The sequence below is a fragment of the Myiozetetes cayanensis genome, unplaced genomic scaffold, assembly GCF_022539395.1.
Source record: "Myiozetetes cayanensis isolate MyiCay16 unplaced genomic scaffold, myiCay2020 scf22, whole genome shotgun sequence".
In the NCBI taxonomy this organism is placed as follows: domain Eukaryota; kingdom Metazoa; phylum Chordata; class Aves; order Passeriformes; family Tyrannidae; genus Myiozetetes; species Myiozetetes cayanensis.
Window position 1 is genome coordinate 900878 of NW_026087434.1, and position 25918 is coordinate 926795.

Sequence of the window (25918 nt, forward strand, 5' to 3'; positions counted from 1 at the left end):
GTTGGTCCTGAGCAGAGTCCCAAAGCTCAAGTGATGGGTCCATGCATCTCACGCTGTGCCTCGTCTGCTGGTCTGTCCCTGCTTTTCCTAAGGCAACAGCTCTTCCAAAGGGTTTGGAAAACAAGAAGCATTCCTGTTAACCGGGGTTTTTATCTGGGGATGCTTCAGTGAACAACACTGATTTGTTCTGCTGTGCCTTAGCCATGAGATCCGTAAGGAGAGTGTTTAACCGTGGAACTTGTGCGCTCGTGGGCCTGGCTCTGGCCAGGGCCACCTGGTCTGGCTGCCTCCTAACAAGGCTTTCTTATTCCAACAAAAACCAACCAACCTGGGAACTGCCCACCAAAAATTTAAGGCTCGGATCCCAGGTCGTGGTCTGGCCTTTATTGGTTCCATTCAGGCCCCAGCCCTGCCGTGAGTGGAGCTGCAGGACCCACAGCCAGCGCTCCAGGCTCTGTGCTGGGAGCTCAGGCAGGAGCCCTCTGGTTTCTAATGCAAATTAGTGACAATTAAATCTTGCTGACTGTATCCTGAGATCTTTCCTTGGTGCTAATGGAGCGTTGTTGGATGGAGAAGGGAGCACCTGGACGCTGCCAAGCACGTCCATCCTCCCCAGTCTGTGCAAACACTTCCCAGTTTGGGGGTTGAATTTTGTCAGGGAATACAAACAAAAACTGATTTTCCTGCTTAATCAAGAATACTGCTTCAGGTGAAGTAAAGCACTTGAGTGTTCTAGGGGTTTAGTATTTTGGTCTAATTAGTTAAAAATTTGGGAAAGAAGAGGTTTCATTTTAGAACTGGGACAGCTGGGGTTTTCTTAATTGACACAGCTGAGCAGAACTCTGTGATCTGGGAGACCTGGCTGGGAACTGGGGGGCTCCAGGGGAAGCACCTGGACAAACAAGCCAGGGGCTTCTTCCTCTGGATGGTAGTGGGGAATTAAATGTTTATCACAGAACCATGGAATAGTTTGGGTTGGAAGGGACCTTAAAGCTCATCCCTTCCACCCCCTGCCATGGGCAGGGACACCTTCCACCAGACCAGGCTGCTCCAAGCCCTGTCCAACCTGGCCTTGGACACTTCCAGGGATCCAGGGGCAGCCACAGCTTCTCTGGACAACCTGTGCCAGGGCCTCCCCACCCTCACAGGGAAGAATTTATTTCCACTATCCCATCTAACCCTTCCTCTCCAGAGACATTTCAAACCCACCTGGACGCGTTCCTGTGTCCCCTGCCTGAGGTGACCGTGCCTCGGCAGGGGGGTTGGAGTGGGTGATCTCCAGAGGTCCCTTCCAACCCCAGCTATTCTGGGATTCAGTGATTTTTCTTTCCAAAGGAGCCCAGACTGTCCTGTTCAGGTTTTTAACGGAGCCCTGAGCGTGGCTGTGTCTCCAGGCTGGCTGGGGGCTGTGGGGATGGTGCTGTGTGTGAGCAGACGGTGAGTGGGCTGCCCAGGCGTGCAGCCTTCCTGCAGGAAATCTGCTGCTTTATTCCCTGGGCTGATCAGACACTGCTGCTTCTCACCCAGACTGCGGCTGGGCTGGGATTTATGTTTATGATGCAGATGGGAATGGTGCAGCTCTCCTTCCCGGCCTGAGCTTTGGAAAATGCCCAAACAGGCTCTTTGGAGCACCAAAACAAACAGAAAGGACCCAGGATTCAGTGGTGGCCTCTAAAGACTTTCTGAAATCCGAAAGTCTTAAAAAGGAAAGTTTGCTTACCCCCAGGTTGCTTCATCAGGGTGCTTTTAATGAAGGGCTTGAGGCTGAATTACAGAATCACTGAGGTTGGAAAAGCCCTCTGAGATCGAGTCCAACCCTTCCCCAGCAGTGCCAAGGCCACCACTCACCCATGTCCCCAAGTGCCACATCCACATGGCCCTGAAATCCCTCCAGGGATGGGGACTCCACCACTGTCCTGGGCAGCTATGCCAGGGCTGGACAGCCCTTTCAGGGAGGGAATTTTCCCAGTATGCAGCCTAAACTTCCCCTGGCACAGCTTGAGGCCATTTCCCTTCATCCTGTCACTTGTTCCCTGGGAGCAGAGCCCGATCCCCACCTGGCTCCAACCTCTTTCCAGGGGTTGTAGGGAGTGAGGCTCCTTTTCTCCTTGCTCAGAACACGTGTGTGACTTGAGGTCATGGTGGGAGGGAAAGGCTGAGGGCTGCAGGGAGCTCTGGGCTGCTGAGGGGACCCCAGGCTGTCCCCTTGTCCCATGGCACCTGAGGAGACCCTGGGCTGTCCCCTTGGCCACGTTTTTGGGGTGCTGGTGCAGGCCCTGGGCTGCAGCTGGCTCAGGGAAAGGCTGATGTGTTCCTCAGAGCCATTTCCCTGCAGGCAGCACGAGGGCACGTCCTGGTAAGTGTTTTCTGACTACACAAGTAGTGGAATCATCTCACGTGTTGGGAACAGCACAGGGGCTTTTCCATGTCTGTTTTAACCCCCCCACTGCAGAGAGCTCAGTCCCTGCAGCCCCAGGGGTGTGGGTGTGGCTGGGGCCACGCTCCGGCCGTTCAGGGCTCCGTGTGTTCTCCCCAGGCCACGGTGAACGCTCGGCCCCAGCGCATCCTGGACACGTCCTCGCTCACCCAGTCAGCCCCTGCCAGCCCCACCAACAAGGGCATGCACATCCACCAAGTGGGGTAAGTGCAGCACCTCCTGCCAGGGGGTCAGTGCCCCCTGCCCAGCCCCACCCCACGGAACTCCACTGGGTGTCCAGCGAAGCCTAAACCCTTTCCCTCTTTTTGTGACCTTTAGAGGGTCCCCTCCAACCACGAGCACGAGCAGCTCCAGCCTGACCAACGATGTGACCAAGCAGCCCGTGAGCCGGGACATGGCGTCCGTGCGTCCTGCCAACGTGGGCAGCGTGGGGGTGCAGTACACCCCCCACTCCCACCAGTTCCCCAGGACGAGGAAAATGTTTGACAAAGGGCCAGAACAGGTAAGGAGACTTCCCTGTCAGGTCTGACTGCTTCCCCCTGCTGGGGTTTGTCACACATTCTGTTCACCGGGGTTTATTTCTGTATCCCTTGTTTGCCTCCAGCTGCTGCTAATCCAGATTGGCTTCCTCTAACCAGCCAAATAAAAATTGATTAATTTTTTTTTTCAGGATAAATTGTGTTTTATAGCCTTTGATAGGGCATTATTCACTTCTGCCACTAAGAAATGTGTTTAATCAGAGTCGATTGCTTATTCTTGCATGAACATTTGTCTGTCTGAGTGATAACCCAGAGTCAGATCCATGACCCTCAGAGGCTGCTGAGAGTCTCAGCAGAGCAGAGAGGGGGGAAATTGTCCTGTGTGATCCCAGGAAGGAAGTGTTGCAGCCTCAGCAGGAACACCTTCCCTTCTCAGGGGTTTGGCAGCACCAGCCTGGATCATAGTTATGAAAAAATGGCTGGAACCTGAGTGCAGGGAGCAGCTTTTCCCTGTTCTCTTTGGGTGTCCCGTGCTGTGTGACAGACACTGACACCCAGCTGTGTCTGCTGGGCTTGATCCCGAGCCATCCTCGCTGCTCCTCGTGGCAGGTGCTTGGGACACTGAGAGGAGCCTCCTGCCGGGCCCTGGCTGTGGTGGCAGCCCCGGTCCCCAGTGTGTGTGTGAGCTTTTGCTGCCTGGCTGAGGGCAGTGTGGGTGTCCCTGTGCCTGCAGCAGCCCCCGGGGTGCTGACACCCTGTTCCCTCCCCACAGACGGCCGACGACGCCGACGACGCCGTGGGACACAAGAGCTTCATCTCGGCCACGGTGCAGACGGGGTTCTGCGACTGGAGCGCCAAGTATTTTGCTCAGCCCGTGATGAAGGTAACACTGCTCTCCTGGGTGGGCTTTCCCAGCCCCCCAGCAGTGCTGGGCTCCTGCCTTCCTGTTCTTCCTCCAGTCTGGGGAGGGAAAGGGATGGGTTTACCTTCATCGTGCTGCTCTAGGAGCTGTGGGACCACTGTGCTTGTAAATAAGAGGGAGCAGAAGAGTGAGCTTGGGACAGTGGGGGATGAGCAGGGACAGAGCCCAGAGGAGAAGGCCTCTGTGCACCCCATGGAGCACAATCCACAAAGGATGTAACAGTGAGGAGGGGTTCTGTAGCCCAGATCCACCAGATTTGCCTGGTTGCATTGCAGAGTTGTTTCATTTGAAATGTTGTGCTTGTCTATATACTAAAATTGCATTATAGTGAAAATTAATAGAATTTTAGTATAAATAAATGGAGTAAGGAAGGTCCTTTCTTCCTGAAAGGCCTGTGAGAGGCTGGAGAAGGAGAGATGTTGTTTTCTTTCTGACATTCCAGCTGAATTTCCTGGCTGTGGGGATGCTAAAAGAGGCAGAGAAACAGTGGAGGGAGGCTGCTGCCCTGGAGGGAGGTCACAGCATCCCAGTGACAGCAGGAACCCGTGACTTCACTCTGTCCTCAAGAGGGATTTCAGAGCTGTGCTCTGATCCCAGGCACCCAGTACAGACACCTTTAACTTAAAGAGCAGAAAGTGAGTGTGGCTGGACATCCACATGAATTCCTGGGGGAAACCTGGGGAGCCTCACTGTTGGGTTTTAAAGTTTAAAAAAATAAAAAAAGTTGTCTTATGGCAAACAATAAGGATGGTAATGACAAATCTGCACCAGATCTTTTTGGGAACGAGCTCTTTGTGTACCTAAGTTGGCTTTGCAGGAGGTGAACGATAAACTGAAGCCTTATTCTGGGAAAAACCCAAACCAGAGCTCTTGAGAGATAGGCAAAGATCTTCAGTGACTGGAAAGAGAAGCTGTTAAATTCCCAGAATTTTTTAGCTGTTAAATTCCCAGAATGTTTTAGCCAAAGCTCAGGTTTCAGGCTGAAGTATGAAATAAAACAAGCAGCAAATCTCCCTCATTAAAGCAAACCTCCAGGTGCTCTGGGAGTTGTCAGGGAGCCCAGACTGTGTCAGGACTTTCAGCTGCATTTCTTGGAGGGGTTGCTGTGTCTGGGAAGGATAATGCCCAGCCTGCATTAATGCCACTTCCACAACGGATGTTTGCATCCAACCACTGATATTTAAATCTTAATAATGAGGAAATTGTACATTTTAAGTACTGTCTCATTCAGGAGTTGCCACTGAGCCACACATCCCCACTCTTCAGGCATACTGAAGTGTTTGGGGTGAGGTAATTGCCCAAGTTTAGGATATCAGAACAGTAGTTGCATGGCAGGTTGTTGATTTCCATAGGGAATCACCAGGAGGAAGCAGTAGCTGGTGAAGTGATTGCCTGACACTTCCCCAGCTGCTGTGAAATTCACTTTCCCCTGATCTCACGAGCAGAATAATTCATTAGGACACATCTGGCTGTGGGGCTGGGCTGCCTGGTCAGGCTTTAGCCAGGGGTTCCTCTCATCAAGATGAGTTTCCATGTCTTGATTCAAGTCCAGACAAGAGCACAGGAGGAGGGAGATGATGTTTGAGCTCTTAGTTCTTATTGAAAACATTTGTCTGCTCTTTAAGGAAATCTCTTCCCAGAGAAGAAGGGTCTTTATTAATAAAATAAATCACGGTAGGCAGCCAGGCATGGGCAGGGGCAGTGGGTATGTGGGGAGCTCTGTGTGGGGGGTGGGTTTACTGCTACTTCATGTCCATAAAATAGACAAAATTACTTTAGGGGAAGCAGTAAAAGGCAGGGAGCATTCCTGTTTCATAGGAGCCAGGGCAGGGGAGGCACGAAAATCAAGGGTTTCCTGGAATCCTGGAATGCTCCGTGTCTCCCAGGGGATGGGAGGTGCTGCAGCTGCACCCTGAGCATCCCACAAGTGCCAGTGAGCAAAACCAAATCTGTATTTTCTAATAAAACAAGGAAGAGAATTATTTCCCCATTACTTTTGCAAAGCATCATTAAAAGGCCAAGGAGATGATTTCTGCAGGAAAACTGGAGTGTTATCCCATCCTAACAGGGAATTGTACGTAACTGGAGTTCAGAGTGGCTGGTGCATGTGCAAGGGACAGGAAGAAATCCCTTTAGGAGAAGTTTGAGGTTTCTTGGTTGGAAGTCAAGCAGGACTGACAGCTTGGGTGCTGCCTGAGTTTCCATGGAGTCTCTGTTCCTTCCGTCCCCGTTCCTGCAGCGACAGGAACAGCCCCAGTGCTGCCTTTTGGGAGCTTCAGCCTCATGAAAAAGGCAAAGAATAAAGTCTACCAAGTACTGATGGAAAAAGATGACACTGATGCTTAATTCCAGCCGTTCATTTGGAGCTGCTGCCTGCCCTCTTAAGCAGGGAAAGACAAGACAACTGTTCCTGTAATGAATAAACATAAAATGACTGTGAGTGCATCTTAGTCATATTTAATTTATGAATTTAGTTTTGCTTCATAGACCTTGCCCTGAGAATGCTTTCACTGGAAAGATTGAGGGATTAATTTCCAGTGTAAATCACGGGCTCCGTTTCAAACCATCATCCCAGTTTTGATTTATTGATTATCTAATCAAATAAACGGAGAAAGAAAACACCACGTTGTAAACTCTCCGTGTGCCAGGAAAAGCAGATCCCTAGCCCAGCTCTGGTCTCTGCAAAAGCCTTTCCTCTTGCTGAAATCCCTGGTGGCACAGGGCTGTTCTGGGAACCACGGGCGGGCTTGGCCCGAGCGCGCAGGAAAGCCTCGGTGCCAGCTGTCAGGAAGTCCTGAGTCAAGGAGCGCGGGAGACGGCATCTGTTGTTTCCAGGGCTGGCAGAACATGCAGGCAGGAGCTGGGAAGGATCCTGGAAGGTGAGAATTACATAAGAAATCCTTCCTGATAAATCCCTGCCTGAGCTGCAGCGCTGTGCCTTGGCCACTGTTCAAAGTCCTGGGAAAGAAGTGAGCTCCCTGCAACTGCTGCAGGAATGTTAACCGGGGAAAACTGGATTTGCCACTGGAGCCGGGTGCCAAATCCTCCCAAATCCTCCCCTGCTGCCCTCCTGGCACCCACTGCCATGGCACGAGGGAGAGACACAGTGTTGGAGAAGGAAAGCTTGGCTGACTTTCAAATGCCACTGCCAGGTGGGAGGGTTCGGGTGGTCACTGGTTTCTGTCTGGGGGAAGCTGGCAGGGTGATCCCTCAGCCCAGCCCTGCAGGTGGGTGGGCACAGGGGACCAGGATGCTGTTTTCCTACGTGCTCTGACTCACTGCAGTGGTGGTCCAAGGGCTCTTCCTCGGACCTTTAGGGCTTACTTTAATTTATTCCCAGAGAAGCTGGATTTTCATTAAGGTGTAGGTGTCATCTCTCCACTCTCAAGTTCCTTTGATGTATTTTAGCTCAGGTTTGTTTATTGCTTTACATTATGGGTCGTTTGTCATTGCCTTTCTAATAGGTGTTGTACTGAAATAAAGTGTTTTTTTCTTTTTTTTTGCCAGGAGGAAAGGTGGAGAGCGAGCTTCTTACTTTTTATTTGTTTTAAAGAAGCAGAAATTCAGCTCAGTAATAGTGTTTTCCAAAGTATAGTGTGTTTTGAAGGCAGTGTAAATAATAGTGACAGATGATTTAAGTACTTTCTTATCCAGGGAAGAAGTGTGTGTTTGTGAGGCACAGGGAAGGAGTGGAAGGACTTTGTCTCCCTTCTCCAAGAGTTACTCCTTTGGAAGAGCCAGCATCAAAAGAAGCTGGATCAGAGTCCTGTAGCTCAGCCCTTTAACTGATCCAGGAATGGCTCCAGAGCAGTGGGGTTACTGGTCTTGGACAACGTTTTAAGCATTAAAAATGCTACACCTCTGATGTAGCTCCTGCCATGGCTTTGCTCCTTTTAATCCTGAGCTCTGACTGAGGGTGGGAATACCCGTGGTGGGAGCAGCACTGTGGCCTCTCCCGTCCCGGGCAGGAGCTGCCGAATCCCTCCTGGCCTTCTGCCTGGAGCACAGGTTTCAGGGAAGCCATGGAGTGCCAGAGCCTGGAGCTGTGAGGTGTGAATAAATATCATCAAATAGCTCGCTGTGGCTGCTCCAGAGCCGCTCTCCAGTTTCTGGGGGAGTTTTGTGTGTAGTCAAACCCAGGTGACACGGGGGGATCACGTTCCTGTACGAGGAACCGAAACAGACTGTTCCTGGTAAATGATGGTGGGAACCTGAACATCCCGGGGATGTGGGAATGAGCTGTGACCTTGTATGCCTGCAGTCCTTGCTTAGCAGGGAAAGGAGGATTTCAGTGGGTTCTGAGCTGGCTGTAGCAGAGCTGTGTTCCCCCCTTGATCTCAGGGCTGCTTCGTGATGCTTTTCAGGTGAGGAGCATTAACAGAGAACTCTGCATTGTACTGAGGTCTGACCTGCTGTGTTTGGAAGGGACAGGAGTCACAGGGACCGTGGGATCAGTCAGCTAATCCCTGGAGCTGTGGTGGTCACTGTTGGTTTGGTTTGTGTATATGTTCCTCTCCCGAAAGATCCCTGAAGAGCACGACCTGGAGAGCCAGATCCGCAAGGAGAGGGAGTGGCGGTTCCTGCGCAATGCCCGGGTCAGGAAGCAGGCCCAGAAGATCATCCAGAAGGGTGAGTGGTTTCCCTTGCTCAGGACACTGAACTGTAAAACCCCAATTAGTGATGCCCCCAGTTAGTGATGCCCCCAATTAGCGATGATCCTGTGCTGCCCCTCACCCTGGACAGGCGCCTGTTCCTCCTGGTGCAGGGGAGGTGGTGCTGCTGCAGGTGTTTCACTGATGGTCACCCACCTTTCTGTTCTCAGCTGCTGGGTTTGTTCACCACACCAGGGAGATGTCCACCTAAAGTGCCCATGGTGTGCCTTCCCTGTTGAACACACGACCCCATCTCAGCTGGAGCAGCTCCAGGCTGGCTGACCAGTGTGGGAGCCCAGAGCAGGGACTCCCCCAGGGAGAAGGTGGAGTCCTGTAGGATAAACTTTAGAGCTGCAGAGCTCAGTGTTTGATGTGGGACAGACATGGTCATGGCAGGGCAGCCCTGGAGCTGCTGGACACGTCCCACCATGCCCAGGAAAGACCTCGGCGACGTCTCTCACATTCTCTGCTCTGCTGAGCTCTGTAAATGATCATTTACTCCTCATATCCCATTATATTTTGAATAGTTGTGTGTATGGCTTTGTGTGTGCTGCTTCCAGTGTGCCTCAGGTTCGTGTGAGCTCTCCAGAAACCTGTGTTTATCTAGGACTCTCTGAGGCAGCTTCTGGGCTGGGAATCCCTTAGCACAGGAATTTATGTGAATAAGGTGGAACCTAATGAAGCTTTCTGAGGAATTTGCATCCCTAAATTATCCCTGCTTCTTGTGTGCCCTGAGCAGCAGAGGCTGGGGAGCTGCACTTACAGGAGCTCCTGGCACCTTTCCCGTGGCATTCCTGGGGCAGGACCGTGTGGTGGAGGCTGGTGCTCCCTGGGGGTGCTCGTGCAGGCACGTGGAGCTGGAAATCCGAATGTGCCGAAGGGAAAGCGCCCAGGGCTCAGCCTCGTCCTCGGGAGGTCCCCACGCTCCCTTCAGTGCAATGTGGAGCAGAATATCATCAACCAGAGAAACAGGAATGAACCTGGAGCCCAGGAGATGGCCTGGGAGATCTGTTTGAATACAAAGAAGGGGATTTTTCATGCTTGCCTGGAGAAATTAAATCTCTTTCTAGACAGTGTTCATATTCGGTTGCTTGACCTGAGTGACTAAAATGCCACTATTCATTAAAAAAATAATGAAAATGTGAAATATTAAAAAGAATTAAAATAGACTTACAAGCTTTTAATGAAAATTAGATTAAATGGATGCATTCTAAAACAAACTCGAGCTGAATAGATGTCTCCTGGGCTTAGGGGTATGTGTGATGAATTTGTAGTGTGCCAAAAAATAGCAGTGTCAGGGGTCCCATCACTGCTTGTGAATAGGAAAGTGCTCTGAAGACAAGATGGGAAAAGTCTTTACCCACCGTTTTAAGGTCCCCGTGGAAAATGCATTTTTCATTTGCAAATTAACCTAAAATTTAAAAGAAATTAAATGGAGGCTTAAATAAATAATCCACAAGCTACAGTGACATGCTGCACTTTAAGTTGAAAAAAAGCATTTTCCTGTTTTATATTTTGAAGAAATAGTGTTGGGTTTTCTCTCAGCATAAACTGGTGTTTGGCTGTGTTTGTTCTCTTTGGTTGCCGACACAAAGGACCCCCTGATTCGTCACCACAGGTTTTAGTTTGTGCCCTGAGTCGTGACACAGTCGGTGTGGGGGGGTCGGGGCTGTCGGTGATGGGGTCTGAGAAGCTCCTGGAAGGAGGGAAGTGCAGGGGGTCTGTTGGCGAGAACGGGGGGCAGGAGGAGGGGGGGAGTGGCTCTGGGGTGGTCCGAGCCCCCTCCCTGGGGTGGGACGTGTCCAGGGGCTGAGCTGTGCTGCCTCCTGTGCCCCCAGGGATCTCCCGGCTGGACGATCAGATCTTCCTCAACAGGAACCCGGGCGTGCCCTCGGTGGTGAAGTTCCACCCCTTCACGCCCTGCATCGCCGTGGCCGACAAGGACAGCATCTGGTGAGGGGGTGAGGGGGCTCTGTGGGGTCAGAGCGGCGCGGGGCACGTGGGGCCCTCACAGGTGCCACAAGCGTTCCTTCTTTTCCCTGCCCCTTTCCCCCACAGCCGTCCCTCCTCTCAGGGCAGGGACGAGGGGCAGAACCTCCCGGGGCTCAGGCACGGCTGTGAGCGTGGCCCCGGTCCTTCTGACCCCCAGGTGCATCCCAGCTGGGTGACAGCACTGACAGCTGGGTGACAGCACTTACAGCTGGGCTTCTGCCCTGTGCCCTTCACGGAGGGTTGAGGTATTCAAAATTCTCCCTGTGAGGGGGGCAGGCCCTGGCACAGGTTGCCCAGGGAAGCTGTGGCTGCCCCATCCCTGGAAGTGTCCAAGGCCAGGTTGGATGGGGCTTGGAGCAGCCTGGGCTGGTGGAAGGTGTCCCTGCCCATGGCAGGGGTGTAATGGGATGACCTTTAAGGTCCCTTCCAACCCAAACCCTTTCATGATTCTATGATATGTTATTAGTAAAGTGTGGCAAACTCCAGGGAGAAATCCGAACTGAGCTGGTATCCATGAGATATAATTGGATACTGTGTACATCTCTTTATAGCTTGCACAGAGAACTGAGAACTGACTTGCTATCTTGCTATTTTTTCCTCCCACAGTTTTTGGGACTGGGAGAAAGGGGAGAAGCTGGACTATTTCCACAACGGGAACCCTCGGTACACCCGGATCACGGCGATGGAGTACCTGAATGGACAGGACTGCTCCTTGCTGCTGACTGCCACAGGTAAACAGCACATTGTCCCATGGATCAGGGCAGGACTGGGGGCCCTTTGCAGAATTCCAGTCCAGCTGTTCTGGGCATCGTGGTCTCCCCTCTGTGGATTTGTCCTAGCTTGACCTTTCCTTCCCCTGCACTTACCTGCCTGCTCTCAGCTGAGGAGGCTTCTGGCAGTCCTGCAATCTCTTAACTGGGTGCTGGAAAGATTTTCAAAGGACTGACAAGTCAAACACTTGAAGTGTTCCTTTCCCAATCCCAGCTTTATTTGTTACCTCATTCTGAATCTTTACCTGTCATTGCAAGGTCACCTCCCCATGTAGAACACCTGGGGAAAGGGGATTTTAGTTCATTAAAGCTGTTGTCCTGAGCTGAAATCATGCAGCAACCAAAATTTAAGAACTCAGTTCTGTTCCTTGTGCTGTTTTCAGTGTAGAGCATGGGAAGCTCAGCTTAAGCACTGAACTTTTCAGGTAGTTCTGAGTTTCTCTCTAGTCCATCTCTCACCTCAGCAGTTCTCCAGAAGACCCTGTTGCATCACGTGGGATTGCATGAAGAGCTCTGCCCCATTCCTTGGTCTGTAAAGCTGTGAGTCAGATCAGCTCCTCTCCCAAGGAACCATTCCAAACCTGTCAGTAGGAGTGTTTTCAACAGCTTCTCCAACTTCCCACTGAACTGTACAGGTTGGGTGTAATTAAGGGAGGTGGAAGAGGAGCTGAGAGGGCCTTTAGGACATTTTCCTTTCAATTTATTGATTCTTAGCACAAAAGTTTCACAGATGGAGAGAAAATTGAAAAAATACACAATGTTCTTGAAAGATTTGCTGCTGATGGGCTGGGCTTTGATTCAGCTGCTTCTGTGGGGCTGTTTTGTGTCGAGTGGGTACTTATGTAGCTCTCGGCACCAATAGTGAGGAGGACAGAGATGAATCCTGGAGAAAATGAATGAGTCAAGGAAATGGAGAGAAATGTAATGTCAGGTGTTATTCAGGGGAAGGAGAAAAGCTCTTCCAGAACAGTTCCAGTAGAACAAAGCTTTAGGTTTCACGGATGTATGATTAGAGAGGAAAAACAACTCTAACAAAAATAATTAAGTTCAAGTGACACTCTTGAGTTTTGGAGTCTGTGCGACCGCAGTTTTGCTTCTCTTCTTCCTCGTTGCACAAGGAATTGTGAGAGCTGCATCAGCAGTGACATTGCTTTGTGTTCTCTCCCCCTGTGCTCCCCAAGACGATGGTGCCATCAGAGTGTGGAAGAACTTTGCAGACCTGGAGAAGAACCCAGAGATGGTGACAGCCTGGCAGGGGCTGTCGGACATGCTGCCAACCACACGAGGTGGGTCCCCACGGAGTTCTCTTGGGGGGGAAGGTAAAAACCAGCCTTTGTACAGCTTTGCATGCTGCACCTGTGATCTCCTTCAGCCTGAACTCCACCTCTGGCACTTGTTCTTTGCTGTTTATTGTGGGTCAGGAGGGGGCAAAGGAACGTGCGGTCTGAATCTGGGACGTGCAGAAGGGCAGCACAGCGAGACATTGGCCTGCTTGGAATGGTAGAAAAGTTGGGTAGAAAAGGGTGTAAAAGTGAATACTGGCATCCAGCCACATGTAGGATGAAGCCAGAAAATCAGTTTGAGTAACCCTGAAGTCTGTTTTAGGGCATTGCAGGAGGTTTTAGGGCATTGCAGGAGGTTTAAGGGCGTTGCAGGAGGTTTTAGGGCATTGCAGGAGGTTTTAGGGCGTTGCAGGAGGTTTTAGGGCGTTGCAGGAGGTGGACATCCCGTCCTTCCGAGACCTCATCCTGTACTGATGCTCTAATGGCAATTCTCTGTCACTTGAATATTTTCAGTCAAGGCTTCAGGTTTTCCTATGTGTGCTGTAGTTCAATCAGCACTTTGTGGGATTGATGGAGGAACTGCTGAATGAGGCTCCCTGGCCTGTGCTATGCAGGAGGTCAGATGAGATGACCATCATCATTCATCCTGACCTTAAAAGCTGACAGTTCTCATTTCTGAGCTGATGTGGTTCATCCCAGGAGCCTGACACAGCTCTTTTAGCTATTCATTGGATTTTCCTGGTGCTGCCTCGGTGAGCTCCTGTCTGTTATGTTTCCCTTAACACCTCACAGTTTGTCTCAGGGAAGAGGAGCTGTGTTTGAGGTGACTCCAGGCTCTGCCTCGCTGAGGGATGTGCTCAGAACTGATTATGAGCTGCTGGAAGTTCAGAGCCCGCTGTGCAAATGCCGTGGTCTGACCTGCCCTTTCAGAGGTGTCAGCAGGAGCAGGAGGGACACAGTGGGGCTGCACTGGGAGGGAAAGGCCTGGTTCTGCTGGGGCAGAACGGGTCCAGTCGGCATCACAAGATGCCCTTTGTAGTGTCATCCTGTATTTCTTTGTCAACACCAGTTTTCCTGGATGCTGGTTAATGTTTCCCATCCCTGGATTCAGGATCTTGCATCTTGGTGCTGGGAATTCCCCCGGGCTGCCCTGGCTGTCAGCTCTCATGGTGTTCAGGGAGGATGCTGACAGCTGCCCACTGAGCTCCCTCAGCCCCATCCCATTGTCCTGCCTTCTTTTCCACATGCACTTTGCATGTGCTGACTGTGCCTTGCCCTGCACAGGGTTTACCCCCCAGGAGGGATTGTCAGCGTGTGATGCTGCAGAACAGGCTCAGAGCTGGGCGAGCTGGGGCAGTTGGGGGGTTGCATTTGCCAGAACAGGAAGGGGTTTTGCCTGTTTCTTTCCCCCGTGGATTGAAGCAGTCTGGGGCCTGTTTTCTTTGCCTTTCACCTTGGCAGTGGGTTTGGCAGAAGAGAAGGACAGATCTCTTTGTGGAGAGAGAAACAAATGTACCACTTCAAAAGAACTATGTGGAGCAAGTCCCAGTGGAAATGAGACTCTTCACAGTCATCTGGTGCCAAGACCAAGCTGTGGTCCAGCACTGGCTCATAAAACTGAAGGTGCATCTTTGAAGCTGCAGAGCTCAGGAGTTTTACAGGAATTTGTTTGCTTCCACTACTGATTTCCTTCCCTCCTCTCCCAGCATTTCCCCTGTGTCATAATGCCACACTCATCTCTGAGTTGCTCGAGAACAACAAAACATGACATTCCTGGGCCATTTCCCCATGTACAAAAGGCAAGAGGAACATACCTTTGTTGAGCAGCATAGGAAGAACATAGATGTGCTCTGAAACTGTGCTTTCTCAGCAACAGGAGGCTTTGGGAATTTTGGCAGTTCCTCTAGAGAACAGTGTTTGCAGGCTGGGGAGCAGCACAGGGACCCGTGGCCCAGTGTGAGGGTGTTCCCATACAGCAACCTGAACAGATCTGCCACATCCCTGTGACAAAGGGAACAAGCCACAGCTCCACAGTCAGAAAGGCCTTGTCCTTGAAAACAGCACAATTCTGGAATTTGGAAAAATGCAGAAGTGGGACCAGCTGGTTCACAGTCATCAACCCCCCCTGATGTGCTCCCTGCAGATCCCTGTGGTGTTTTCCCTCTCCAGCCAGCAAAGGGAACCAGGATTTCACTTCGGAAGGACTTGTCCTGATCCCTTCCTGAGCACTTGGAGCTCCCTGTGCAGCAGAGGGTGGGCAGGCCCTGGCACAGGTTGCCCAGAGAAGCTGTGGCTGCCCCATCCCTGGAAGTGTCCAAGGCCAGGTTGGACAGGGCTTGGAGCAACCTGGGCTGGTGGGAGGTGTCCCTGCCTGTGACAGGGGATGGAACTGGATGACCTTTAAGGTGTCCCTTCTGACCCAAGGCATTCTGGGATTCTATTTTGTGATTCTGTGACTGTCCAGGGTGGCCCCACAGTGCCTCATCCCCCGCTTGCTGCTCTGCTCTCATTTCCTGGGGGTTCATGGCTGAAACCAGTCTGTGTCTGGGGGTACCTTCCCATTTAGGAGCTCTTCAAACAGAGCCCCCATGGGTTGTCTGCTCTCTCAGGTGCTGGTTACCTGCCCACCCAGGTGTGGGGCACGGGAGCCCCGACCTCCCCCAGCAGCAGCCCCGCGCTCCGCTCCGATGGATTTGCTCAGATCCGTCTGTCACTTCCTGACGAGCTCGAGAACAGGGCCCAGCTGAGGCAGGGGATGGTCTCCCTGTTCCAGCAGAAATGTCAGCTCTGTGCTGCTGTCAGGCAGCCAGAGCCCTCGCTCCACACGACAGGCTGATGGCTTCCCGGGAATGCTGTGCTGGAACGAGTGCCTGCGCTTGGATGGAGGCATGTGCTGCTCTGGGTGCTGCTGCTTCTTTTGTGATCTTAAATTTGAGTTGCTTTTTCTAATCCTTCTTTAAGATTATTTTTGCTCTGGCTGACCGAGTCACCCTGAGCACCAACCCCTCATCCCTGTCTCCTCACAGGTCTGGCCCGAAGGGTTTCAATCTATCTTGACAGAAGTAAGCAGGGAGGTGAGTGCTGCTTTCCCGTTCCTGTGCTCAGGTGGGTGGGCAGGAGCTCCTTGGCCACCTTCGGGGTGGTTGGTCGGGTTTTTGGTATGGTTTGAATGACTGCTGGGTCCCTGTGGTTCCTGGAAAGCTTTGCTTCCACCTCTGCCATCCCTTGACTTGTGTCTGTGAGAGTCGTGAGGAATGCAGGGAACTCCCTGAGCAGGCACAGCCACTGCTGGGAGAAGGGAATGTTCATGTCAGATGCTCTGAGCTCTCTGCAGCCAGAGGAGGTGTGGGTGGGATGTTCAAGTCTCTCTTTTCCAGGAAGGTTTCAAAGCATCCCTGGACAAAAGGGTTTGAGTGACAGGTTCCAGATGGGAACCCCCATAAAGCTACTGTGGGTTTTGCTGGGGTTTATTTATAACACACTTTAGCTGTAAAGATCATGGGAAAAGGAGATGCTGATGAGTCTTTCCCAGGAGCCACAGAGTAGGGGACTTTTGGCAAGAATATGCCAAAAAGGAAAGAGAGGAAATTTAGGTTAGATCTGTGGAAGGAATTCCTGGCTGTGAGGGTGGGCAGGCCCTGGCACAGGTTGCCCAGAGAAGCTGTGGCTGCTCCATCCCTGGAAGTGTCCAAGGCCAGGTTGGACGGGGCTTGGAGCGACCTGGGATCGTGGAAGGTGTCCCTGCCCGTGGCGGGGGGTGTAATGGGATGGGGTTTAAAGTCCCTCCCAACCCAAACCATTCTGGGATTTGATGATTCTAATAAATTTCACAAATTATGCTCATTTACATGGAAGGAAGTTGAAGGAACTTCCCAGCCTCCATCCATAGAGGCCAGGGCTGTGCAGGGTCTCTGAGGCTCTGGATCCCGACCCCCCTTCTCCCCCAGCTGCCAAGGGCTTGGGGGAACAGATGGTGATGTGTCAGAGTATCCTGGGGGTGTGCACGGCCGAGTGTCTGTGACTGTTCACGGTGACATCGTCACTTCAGGATGTTCATCAATTATTAATATTTGCTGACTGATAAGAGCTGGCTGTGTCTGTACTGATTAATCACCGAGGCTCTGATGGCAGGGGGTGATTCAGGGCTCGTTAGCTCGAGTTTAGCACATCTCTCTGGTGGTTCAGGCGAGCACTGGGGCAGGAGTTAGCAGAGCTGCTGTGAGTGCCTGCTCTGCACTTCACTCCCAAACCCACCAGCAAAGGCTACAATTAGCACAACTTGGCTGCAGGGAATTCCCTGCTCGGTGACCCGGGCGGGCAGCAGTCGGGGGGGATTCCAACCACTCCGGTTGGATCGATAGCGCTGACGGCACACCGGGAACAGCAGATCGATCCAGGCCTTCTCCAGCATCTGCAGTTCTCCTGGGGACAGGTGCAGCACAAGGATTCCTCCTGTCCCACTGAAGAACTCTTAAATATGTGTGGAATTGGCTCTTTGCCTGAGAGCTAAATACATCAGCAATGGTTAGATACTGCCCCTGCATCCCTGGAAGTGTCCCAGGCTGGGTTGGACGGGGCTTGGAGCAACCTGGGATAGTGGAAGGTGTCCCTGCCCATGACAGGGGGTGGAACAAGATGAGCTTTAAGGTCCCTTCCAACCTAAATCATTGCATGATTTTAGGATAAAATATCCTGGGTTTGTCACTAAAATACAGAAAATCTGTTCTCATCCCTAAGGTTTCCATGAGGAGTTTTTACCAAAAGGAAGACTGGGAACAGTCTCTTCATTCTGGCATCACTGGGGGTTTTCTAACAGATCCAGGATAAATCAGAGAAACACCAGTGGCTTACTGGGCCAGGTCCTGTCAGGCCACTGGGCAGGTCATTCCCTGGGCAGGGAATCCCTGGAGTTGATGTGAGCAGGGAGCAAAGTCTGAGCTGGGAAGGCAGCAGCGCTGGGAAGGCAGCTGAGCTGGCAGGAGTCAGAGGGTGCTCGTGTCTTACCCTTCAGGAGTGAGAAGTTTGGGAAAAGCACCGTGGTTTTGGTCAGATTATTTTATGGCAGTAAAATCACTGGAGAAATTGCAGCTCCAGGGGTTTGTGTTCTTTTAATTGGATTCCCAGCATCCCAGCTCCTGCTGTCCCTCGCTGTGCAGTCCTTGGCAGGAGGAGAGTGACACTTTTTGAGAGGATGTTGTAGAAATTAATGATGAGTGAGGTCATCCAACCCTCCCACTGCTTCCTGGAAATTAAAGCAGGGATGTGCTTCACTGCTCAACCAGGAGGGCCCATGATTAAAAAATGATCAGTCAGAATCCAAGATTTTTTATATTGTGTTCCGTGTAGATATTCCCGATCCCATTGAAATGCCAAGGACGGGCTGGCCACGTGCCAGTGACGTTGCAAATAAACGCTGGGAATGCAGCTGCTTTCACCAGGGTTAGTTATGGTATTTATGCAGGGAACTGTCCCATCCAGACCAGTTACTCAGAGGGAATCCTGAGGGAACAGCCATGGGAAGTTACACTTCCAGGAAGGGCTGTTGGGGTGTATAAACTCACGTTATACAGAGCTGCAAGTGCTGGTGTTAAAAGACTCCAAAACAAACATAAAAGCAAACCCAAAAACAACAACAACTCACCACAGACCTTTAAAAATTCCTTTTCCTGAGCTGTGGAAGATTTGTTGCTTGTTATCTAAGAACATACTCTTCCCTGGGGGAAACCCGTGCTCCTCGCTCCGGATGCGTTGCAGCAGTGCAGGGCTGGGACACCCCTTGGTGCAGTTTTGGCATTCTGGGACCACCAGGGTTCCACCCTGGCCTGTGTCGGGCCCTGCCACAGCCTTGTCCCTGTCACTCCGATTCTGGGAGGAGGTGGGAGCGTGGAATTAGGGTGGGAGTGAGGCAGAGCCCGGCTGTGGGGTCGCACAGGTGCACAGAGCATCACCTTCCTGCCAGGAGGAGGCTGAGGAGCAGCTCAGGTGCCAAAGCCGGGAGCCAGAACGCGGCGGGTGAGCTGCAGGCTCGGTTGTAACATCCTGGGGAAGGGCCTCTGTTAATTAAAAAGGAAATGATCGTTAGTATTAAGTCCCACGTTTGCTTCTCGTCCCAAAATACTATGAATTTAGCATGGAAACATGAGCCAATCCTGTATCACTTGTACCAGGAGAGCGTTTGCTCGTACATAGAAATAGTTCAGCTATTTCTGTCTCGTGCCACACTGTGAGCGTGAGCTCTGGGTGGAACATTTCCTCCCCCCTTATACACTTCCAAATGACTTAAATGTCTGTACAAAGGCTTTTCTTCTCTTTAGACAGCTTGGAATTCTGGTTCAGCGTTGCCAGCCACATCCTGGGCTTCCCTTCCTGGTCAGGGCATGGCTGGGGTGCAGTGGGAGCGCAGCCCCTGGAGCCACAGCCAGACGGGACCTGGTGCTGCTCAGACAGAACCACCCTGGCTTCAAACGGGAACATAACTGGGAAATTGGGAGTTTAAAGCTGCCTCGGAGCACTTTGCCTGCTGAACTCCATCAGGGGTGGTAATGGCCAGATCCATCTCAGCTGCCAGGTTTATCTTGTCACATGGGCAATAAACGAGATGACAAATGCAAACACTTCAGTGATGTTTATCATCTCAATCACTGCCTGCTTGTTTGCCTCCAGCCCTCCGAGCTGCCAGGCAATCTGAAGGAACAACCCATTTGACTAAAGATAAAGATCCAAGCTCCCAGCTTAGCCCAGAGTCCCGAATTTCCTGGGGTGAGGTGACGGACTGTCAATAAGTGTCAGCAGTCTCCTCCGTGGGTGCAGCAAGAGCAGGAATCGGCCGGCTGCGATGCTCAGGAAGGGGAGATGGGAAAATGTTTTATCTGTATCTGTGCAAAACAAGGTCATTCCGTCATCTTTGAGGAAAACTCAGTATTTATAGGATGTTTCTGTCATTTCCTTTGTGCCCTGTAAAGGTGGTTGTTCTGGTACGAGGTACTTGTGGTCCTTTGGTGACAAAGAGCATGTTGGGGTAGGCTTAAATTTCCTGCTGGGGCTAATTCCTGGCAGTAAATGCAGAAAGATTCACATTTGTACCTTCTGGACAAGCAAGCTGTGGAGTGGAGACACAGGCATGGTGCTGAAGGCGAGTGGCTCAGGGCAGGAGCTGCAGTCCTGATGCATTGCAGAGGGTTCTGACTCTGGGTTGTGTGTGGTTATGAAACACTGCTCGGCACCAGAGGCTGGGTTTGGCACGGATGAGAGGGTGGACAACTGCTCTGAGAGGCAGGAATGCTGCTCTGCAGGGCGGGGATGCTGCTGTGGGAGCCAGGGCTGCTGCTGCCTCTGCCCTGCCCCAGGGGTAAGAACAGACACCAGACCTGGAGTTCTTTGCTTCCCTCCTGCGGTGCTCCCGGGACTTTTGTTTCTGTTTTTAATGGATGAGTGGGAGTGTCCCTGGAAATGCCATAGATTTGGGGTTGCTCAGCATTAAAAGCAAACCATAGTGGGTGTGTGGCTGTGCTTTGAGCAGGACATTCCTGAGCTGTGGAGGCAGCACACAAAGTCCCTTCCAGTAAAACGCACAAGAATTGTTCCTTGGAGGTTTCTCCCCTCCAGAACCAGGGGGTTCATTGCCAGGGATTTCCCAGGAAGGAGGTGACCTGCATTCACCCTGCTCTGGGAATTCTGCCCCAGCAAGGTTCATGAGCACACACAGTCTGTCTGTAAGCAGGTGCTTTGAGGATAGAAAATCCCTTGTCGTGCTCTTACAGAATGGATGGGATGTTATTCTGAACTTCACCTGGAGATTGGTCTGTGCCCTCAGAGATGAGGAGCAAAAGCCTTTGTAAAGGATTTTAGGTGTTGTCATTGCAGGGTGTTCCCGCCCTTGCCAGTCTGTGCAGCAAACTGGTTTGTGCTCCCACCAGCTGTTAAATTCAATATATTGCAGCTGACTGACTCTGCTGTTCCTTGTTGAGAAACATTTCCCACATCTTTGTGTTGGAATGAGGAATCGTGGTGATCCAGGGGCTCTCAGGTCTTGCTCTGTGAGGTGTCACCAGTTGAGTCTCCTTCAATCCTTGTTTAATCCGGAGTTCTCATGGAGTGCTGGATAATTTATTGACCCCCTGGAAGTCCCCAGCAGTGTCCTGGAAGCTGTGCTCCCCTCTGAGCACTCAGTTAGACCAGGGGACAAAGGCATTTTGGACTCAAATCCAGGGCCAGCTGATCCGATCCCGTTGGGAGGATGTGTGGATGTGTGTGTGTGTAATTTCTCATTTCCTCTGGCAGTGACAGCTTCTGAAACACGGGGTCAGGAGAGCTGGGGCTCCTCATGGGTGCAGCTCTGCCCCTGCTGCTGCTGATTTGCACCCCTGCCTGTGTTCTGCCTTAGGGGCAGGGATGGTGGTCGACTGGGAACAAGAAACTGGGCTCCTGATGACCTCGGGAGATGTGAGGATAATCCGGATCTGGGACACGGATCGGGAAATGAAAGTACAGGTAACACCTGTGTGTTTGTCCCTTTCCCCTCCTGGAGCACATGCCATGGGTGAGTTATCCCAAAGCACCTGAGACTCACCTGTGAGGAGCTGACAGGTCCTGGAGCTCCTGCTGCTCTGCTTCCCTGCCCCAGGGTCACGTTCCAAGATCAGTAAAACCACACACATCCTCGGGGAGCGTGCCAGGGCTTTGGGGAAGTTGCTGCTGTTATTCTGGATGGGCAGCAGGGTTTGGGGAGGCTGAGGCTCTGGAAGCCACCAGGATGCAGATTGGGTTTCCTAAGTGGCATGTCATTGAAATAGTGTAAATCTTTAAAGGCCCTGGCACAGGTTGCCCAGAGCAGCTGTGGCTGCCCCATCCCTGGAGGTGTCCAAGGACAGGTTGGACGAGGCTTGGAGCAACCTGGGCTAGGCAGTGGAATGGGATGAGGTTTAAGGTCCCTTTAAACCCAAACCATTCCACAATTGTATGATTTGTGAGGAAATTCAGGGGTGAGTTGGGTTGGTGGTGGAGCATCTGGACATTTTGCTGCCATCTCTGCTCCTCTGGGACACACACGGAGCTGGTGATGGAGCAGCTCTGCTCCAGTGCCTCCCATGTGTCCAGGAAAGCTGAGTCCCTGTGGAGAGCACTTCCATAGCTGCTCATCCACACCTGAGTCAGGACCTGGGGTGTTCACACCTCAAACGAGGCACCAGCAGGGCAGTCACACGTAACTTTCTGTGCCATATAACGGATAAAAGGCACTGCAAGAGTCCATGTCATTCATAACCACATGGAAGTTTCTCAGAAATTCCAAGGAGAAGCAGCTGGTCGGTGAGAACGGAGGCACCATGCTGGAATAAAAAGGAAGTCGAGTTTTCAAAGCTTCTCGAAATTAATTACCCTTGGATGAACATTAATTGCGACACTTTGACCCCGCCATGCAGGATAATTAAGCCTCTGTTAATCTTAATTACTTTCACATATTATTTTTTTTCTATGTAAATTAGGGAGCGGCAAAATTCAGGAGGCGAAAATCTTTTAAATTATGATGATTAATGATTGCACCGAAAGTGTCTAAAAACATGTTGTTTCTTTTTTTAATTGGAAAGATTGGGTGTGTTGAAATTCAAGTGATTGGAACTTCCTGACTCAGTAACTGGGAAAGTGAGAATCAGCACAAAGAGCAGGAATAATCCAGGCGGATAAAGGTGCCTTCCCTCTTTGAAGTACAAAACCCCACACCTCTGGAAGCACTTGGGCTGGAGCTGCAGGAACAAGTGCTTCATTTGCACTTCTGCTGAGTGTTGCTGCTTCAAAGGAGGAGCTGGGGGTGGGCAGGGGCTGCAGCAGCCCCGGGGCTGGTGCCTCTCACAGCTCAGCCCAGGCTGGAACAGCAGCTCCAAAGGTGAATCTGCACAAGCCAAAATAGCATTGAAGTGTGAAATGAGCTCCTGCAGCTCCAGCGGGTCCTGCACAGGCTGCCCGGAGAAGCTGTGGCTGCCCCAGCCCTGGAAGTGTCCAAGGCCAGGTTGGACGGGCCTTGGAGCAACCTGGGCTGGTGGAAGGTGTCCCTGCCCGTGACAGGGGTGGGACTGGATGAGCTTTAAGGTCCCTTCCCACCTTCCACCCACTCGCTCTCTTGCTACAGGCAAAAGGATTGCTCCGAACAATCCCTGCTGGGAGGAAAAACAGTTTCAGTTAAAACTAGTAAAAACAGCTGAGCAGCACTGCAAAAGCAGGCTGGCAATCATGGAATCATGGAATGGTTTGGGTTGGAAGGGACTTTTAAAGGTCACCTCATCCCACGCCCTGCCATGGGCAGGGACACCTTCCACCGGCCCAGGTTGCTCCAAGCCCCGTCCAGCCTGGCCTGGGACACTTCCAGGGATGGGGCAGGACCTTGGTGTGGGACCTTGAGGGCAGTGACTGGAGGTCAGGCCGTGGTCTCAGCATGGCTGTCGTGTGCTCTGTCCCCAGGACATCCCCACCGGCGCTGACAGCTGTGTCACCAGCCTCTCCTGCGACTCCCATCGCTCCCTCATCGTGGCGGGGCTGGGGGACGGCTCCATCCGCGTGTTCGACAGGAGGATGGCCCTCAGTGAATGGTAATTGCCTCTCCTTCCCCTGGGATCCTCGTGCTCCCTCCTCCTCTTTGCCCTCCAAACGTGTCTCTCCTTGTTCCCCAGCCGGGTCATGACCTACCGGGAGCACACGGCCTGGGTGGTGAAGGCCTACCTGCAGAAACACCCCGAGGGCAACATCATGAGCGTCAGGTACACGATATTTTACTCTTTGGGCTGTTTTCCCTTACACACAGCTTGTTTTCCCCTCTAAGTTGTGCCCCTGGTATCCCAAGAGCTGAGAGGGCAAAGCTGTTTAGTTTGACATTTGCGTCAGTAATGAACTCCTGCTCCAAACCCAGTGGAGAGGAGGCAGAAAGGGATGTGGAGCTTTCCTTGGAAGGCTGTTGGTGTGGCTTGGGAGTAAACAAGATGCTGGAATCGCCGTCACGAGGCGTGTGAGGGAGGAAGGGAGCGAGGCAGGAGCCGAGGCTGGATACAGGATATGTTGTGCTGGTGGGTCTTTATTGCCAACGTCTCCGTGGGGTCATTTGGGAGAGAACACGAGGAGGAAGGTTGATGTTGCATCTGTCAGGCATATTGCTGGGCAGGATTACTGTGCTGCCTGGCAATTTTCTACACATAAATCCATTTCTGCTGCCTGGTAAATACTGCAGCGAGAGCAGCATATACTGATTTGGCCATTAAAGAACAGCAGAATATAATTTATTGTCACAAAGCCACTGTTTGCACACAAAGAGCCTCTTTTTCTTGATTACAAAATGGAAACAAAACATAGTTTTCTGGGATTCAGAACATTCCTGGGGTGGGGGGATGGGCCAGCAAAAATGTATTAAGATTTTCAGAAAGGGGATTATGTGATGCAGCTGCCAGATTTGTCGAGCTCCCATATTAGAGTTTTTAATCTTCCTTTCCGTAAGCTCCTCCGGCGGCTCCGGGGGTCACGTCCGTGTGCCCCGGGGCTGAGGGCTGGGTGTCCCCTCTCCTCAGGGCCTGGGCTGCTCTCAGGGCTGCAGGGGTGGGAGGAGAGGTTGTGCTGCAAACCACAGGTCTGTTGTCCTCCCGGAGGAGCTCAGGTTGTGGACATGAGCTGCCCCACTCCCAGTTCCTCCCTGTTCCCGCTGCTTCCACTGACAGCAAGATCCAAGAAAAACAAATGTTAGGACGTGGTGAGATCCTGGTGCAACTACTACCTGAGAAACACAGAGGTGTTACTGCTGGTGGAGCAGTTCTCTGAGCCTCAGCAGAACTTTTTCCCTGGTCCAGACACTTGGAGTAATGGCTGGCACCAGCACATTGTCTGCTCAGAGCTCTCTAATGCAATTCCCTGCTGTGCAGAGCAGCGGGAATTCGGGGCTGACATGGAGCTGGGTCTATTGGGTGTGACAGACACTCAGTGATGAGCTGTGGAGGCAGTGAGGGATCCCTCCTGAGAGCAGAGCAGGGCTGTTTGCTCGGCACTGAATGTGCTGTGGGTGGGACCAGATGTGAGTGACACTGGTGGGAACTCGGCCGTGCTGACGGGGAAGGCAAGGGCACATTTCTGCTCCGTCCTGATTTCCCCCTGAGGCAGTCAGCTCACAGCCAGCCCTGCAGCTCCATGTCCTGGGCTGTGGGGTCTGCCTGGGCCCAGGCTGACCCTGAGGAACCCCTGTGTTGGCAGTGTCAACGGGGACGTGCGGTTCTTCGACCCCCGCATGCCCGAGTCCATGAAGGTCCTGCAGATCGTCAAGGGGCTCACGGCCCTCGACATCCACCCCCAGGCCAACCTCTTCGCCTGGTAAGTCCTGGGACCCTGCAGAGGATGATCTGCCCCCACAGACATCATTCCTGGGGCCTTGTGTGTTCCAGAACTCTCTGCACACTGGTGTGACACACAGTTCTGCCAGGCAGCAGTATTGTCCCTGCCCAGCATTCCCAGTGACTCTGTGTTTCCTCTCCATTCCCTTCCAGTGGCTCCATGAATCAGTTCACTGCGATCTACAGCGGGAACGGGGAGCTGATCAACAACATCAAATACTACGACGGTTTTATGGGACAAAGGGTGGGAGCCATCAGCTGCCTGGCGTTCCACCCTCACTGGGTCTGTGTCCTCTGCCTGGTTTGGGGGTTGGCACCTCTCAGTGTCCCTGGGGGAGGGCTCACACCTCCAAATTTTGTGTGCCTCTCTACTCCGTGCCTGGGCTCTGCAGACGAGTCTCACCCCGGGTCTCTGGGGCTGCTCTCGCACCGTTTTACATAAAGCTGATGCTGTGCGGGAAAAAACTGCACGTCAGGAAAATGGGAGAACTGCAAAAATTAGAGGCATAAGCTGACAAAGGCTGGAATGAATCAGAACAAAAGGAAATTTGGAATGTGTCACAGTACTTAGAGGGAGAATCTGGTTGCTGCTCAAGTAGGAGGCCGGTCCCGTCTGCGTGGTGGACTTTGCTCACCCAGGGATGAGAGGAAATGAAGGAGATGGAAAACCTGAGAGAACAACATGAATGGATGGGAAAACAGGAAGGAGTTAAAACAGTTGTTTTAGAAACCTGCAGATCAGCACACAAATATTTAATATGTAATAGAAGAGCGGTGGGAAGGATCAAGGGCCTGGAGGAGGGGAGGGAGGAGCTGTGTGACCCTGTGAGCAGGAGGGGGAAAGGTGGTTTTCCTGCCTGAGGGATGTGTGTTTGACATCCTGAAGGCAGAGGGGTGAAGGAAGGCTCATCTCAGTTCTGAAAAGCCTCTTTGCAGGAAGCCCAGAGCGATTTCGGGGATGGAGGAAGAAGTGGGGAAAATCACCTGAAATGGGTTTGCTCTTAAAATAAGCAAAGCAAAGCCCTGT

General features: G+C 52.1%; 1 protein-coding gene across 4 annotated transcripts in view; it reads left to right on the forward strand.

The window, feature by feature from the left end:
• RPTOR (regulatory associated protein of MTOR complex 1) overlaps window positions 1–25918 on the forward strand; it is a 98647-nt gene that overhangs the window by 69686 nt on the left and 3043 nt on the right. For 2 of the 4 annotated variants that reach the window (XM_050319475.1, XM_050319477.1), the window contains 13 exons: window positions 2537–2640; window positions 2756–2939; window positions 3689–3799; window positions 8362–8467; window positions 10329–10443; window positions 11089–11213; window positions 12434–12538; window positions 15562–15609; window positions 20919–21025; window positions 22988–23115; window positions 23197–23283; window positions 24755–24871; window positions 25045–25174. In XM_050319475.1, the coding sequence (XP_050175432.1) occupies window positions 2537–2640; window positions 2756–2939; window positions 3689–3799; window positions 8362–8467; window positions 10329–10443; window positions 11089–11213; window positions 12434–12538; window positions 15562–15609; window positions 20919–21025; window positions 22988–23115; window positions 23197–23283; window positions 24755–24871; window positions 25045–25174 (1467 nt within the window). The remainder of the gene's footprint in view (window positions 1–2536; window positions 2641–2755; window positions 2940–3688; window positions 3800–8361; window positions 8468–10328; window positions 10444–11088; window positions 11214–12433; window positions 12539–15561; window positions 15610–20918; window positions 21026–22987; window positions 23116–23196; window positions 23284–24754; window positions 24872–25044; window positions 25175–25918) is intronic. The other 2 variants (XM_050319476.1, XM_050319478.1) reach the window with 1 other exon arrangement.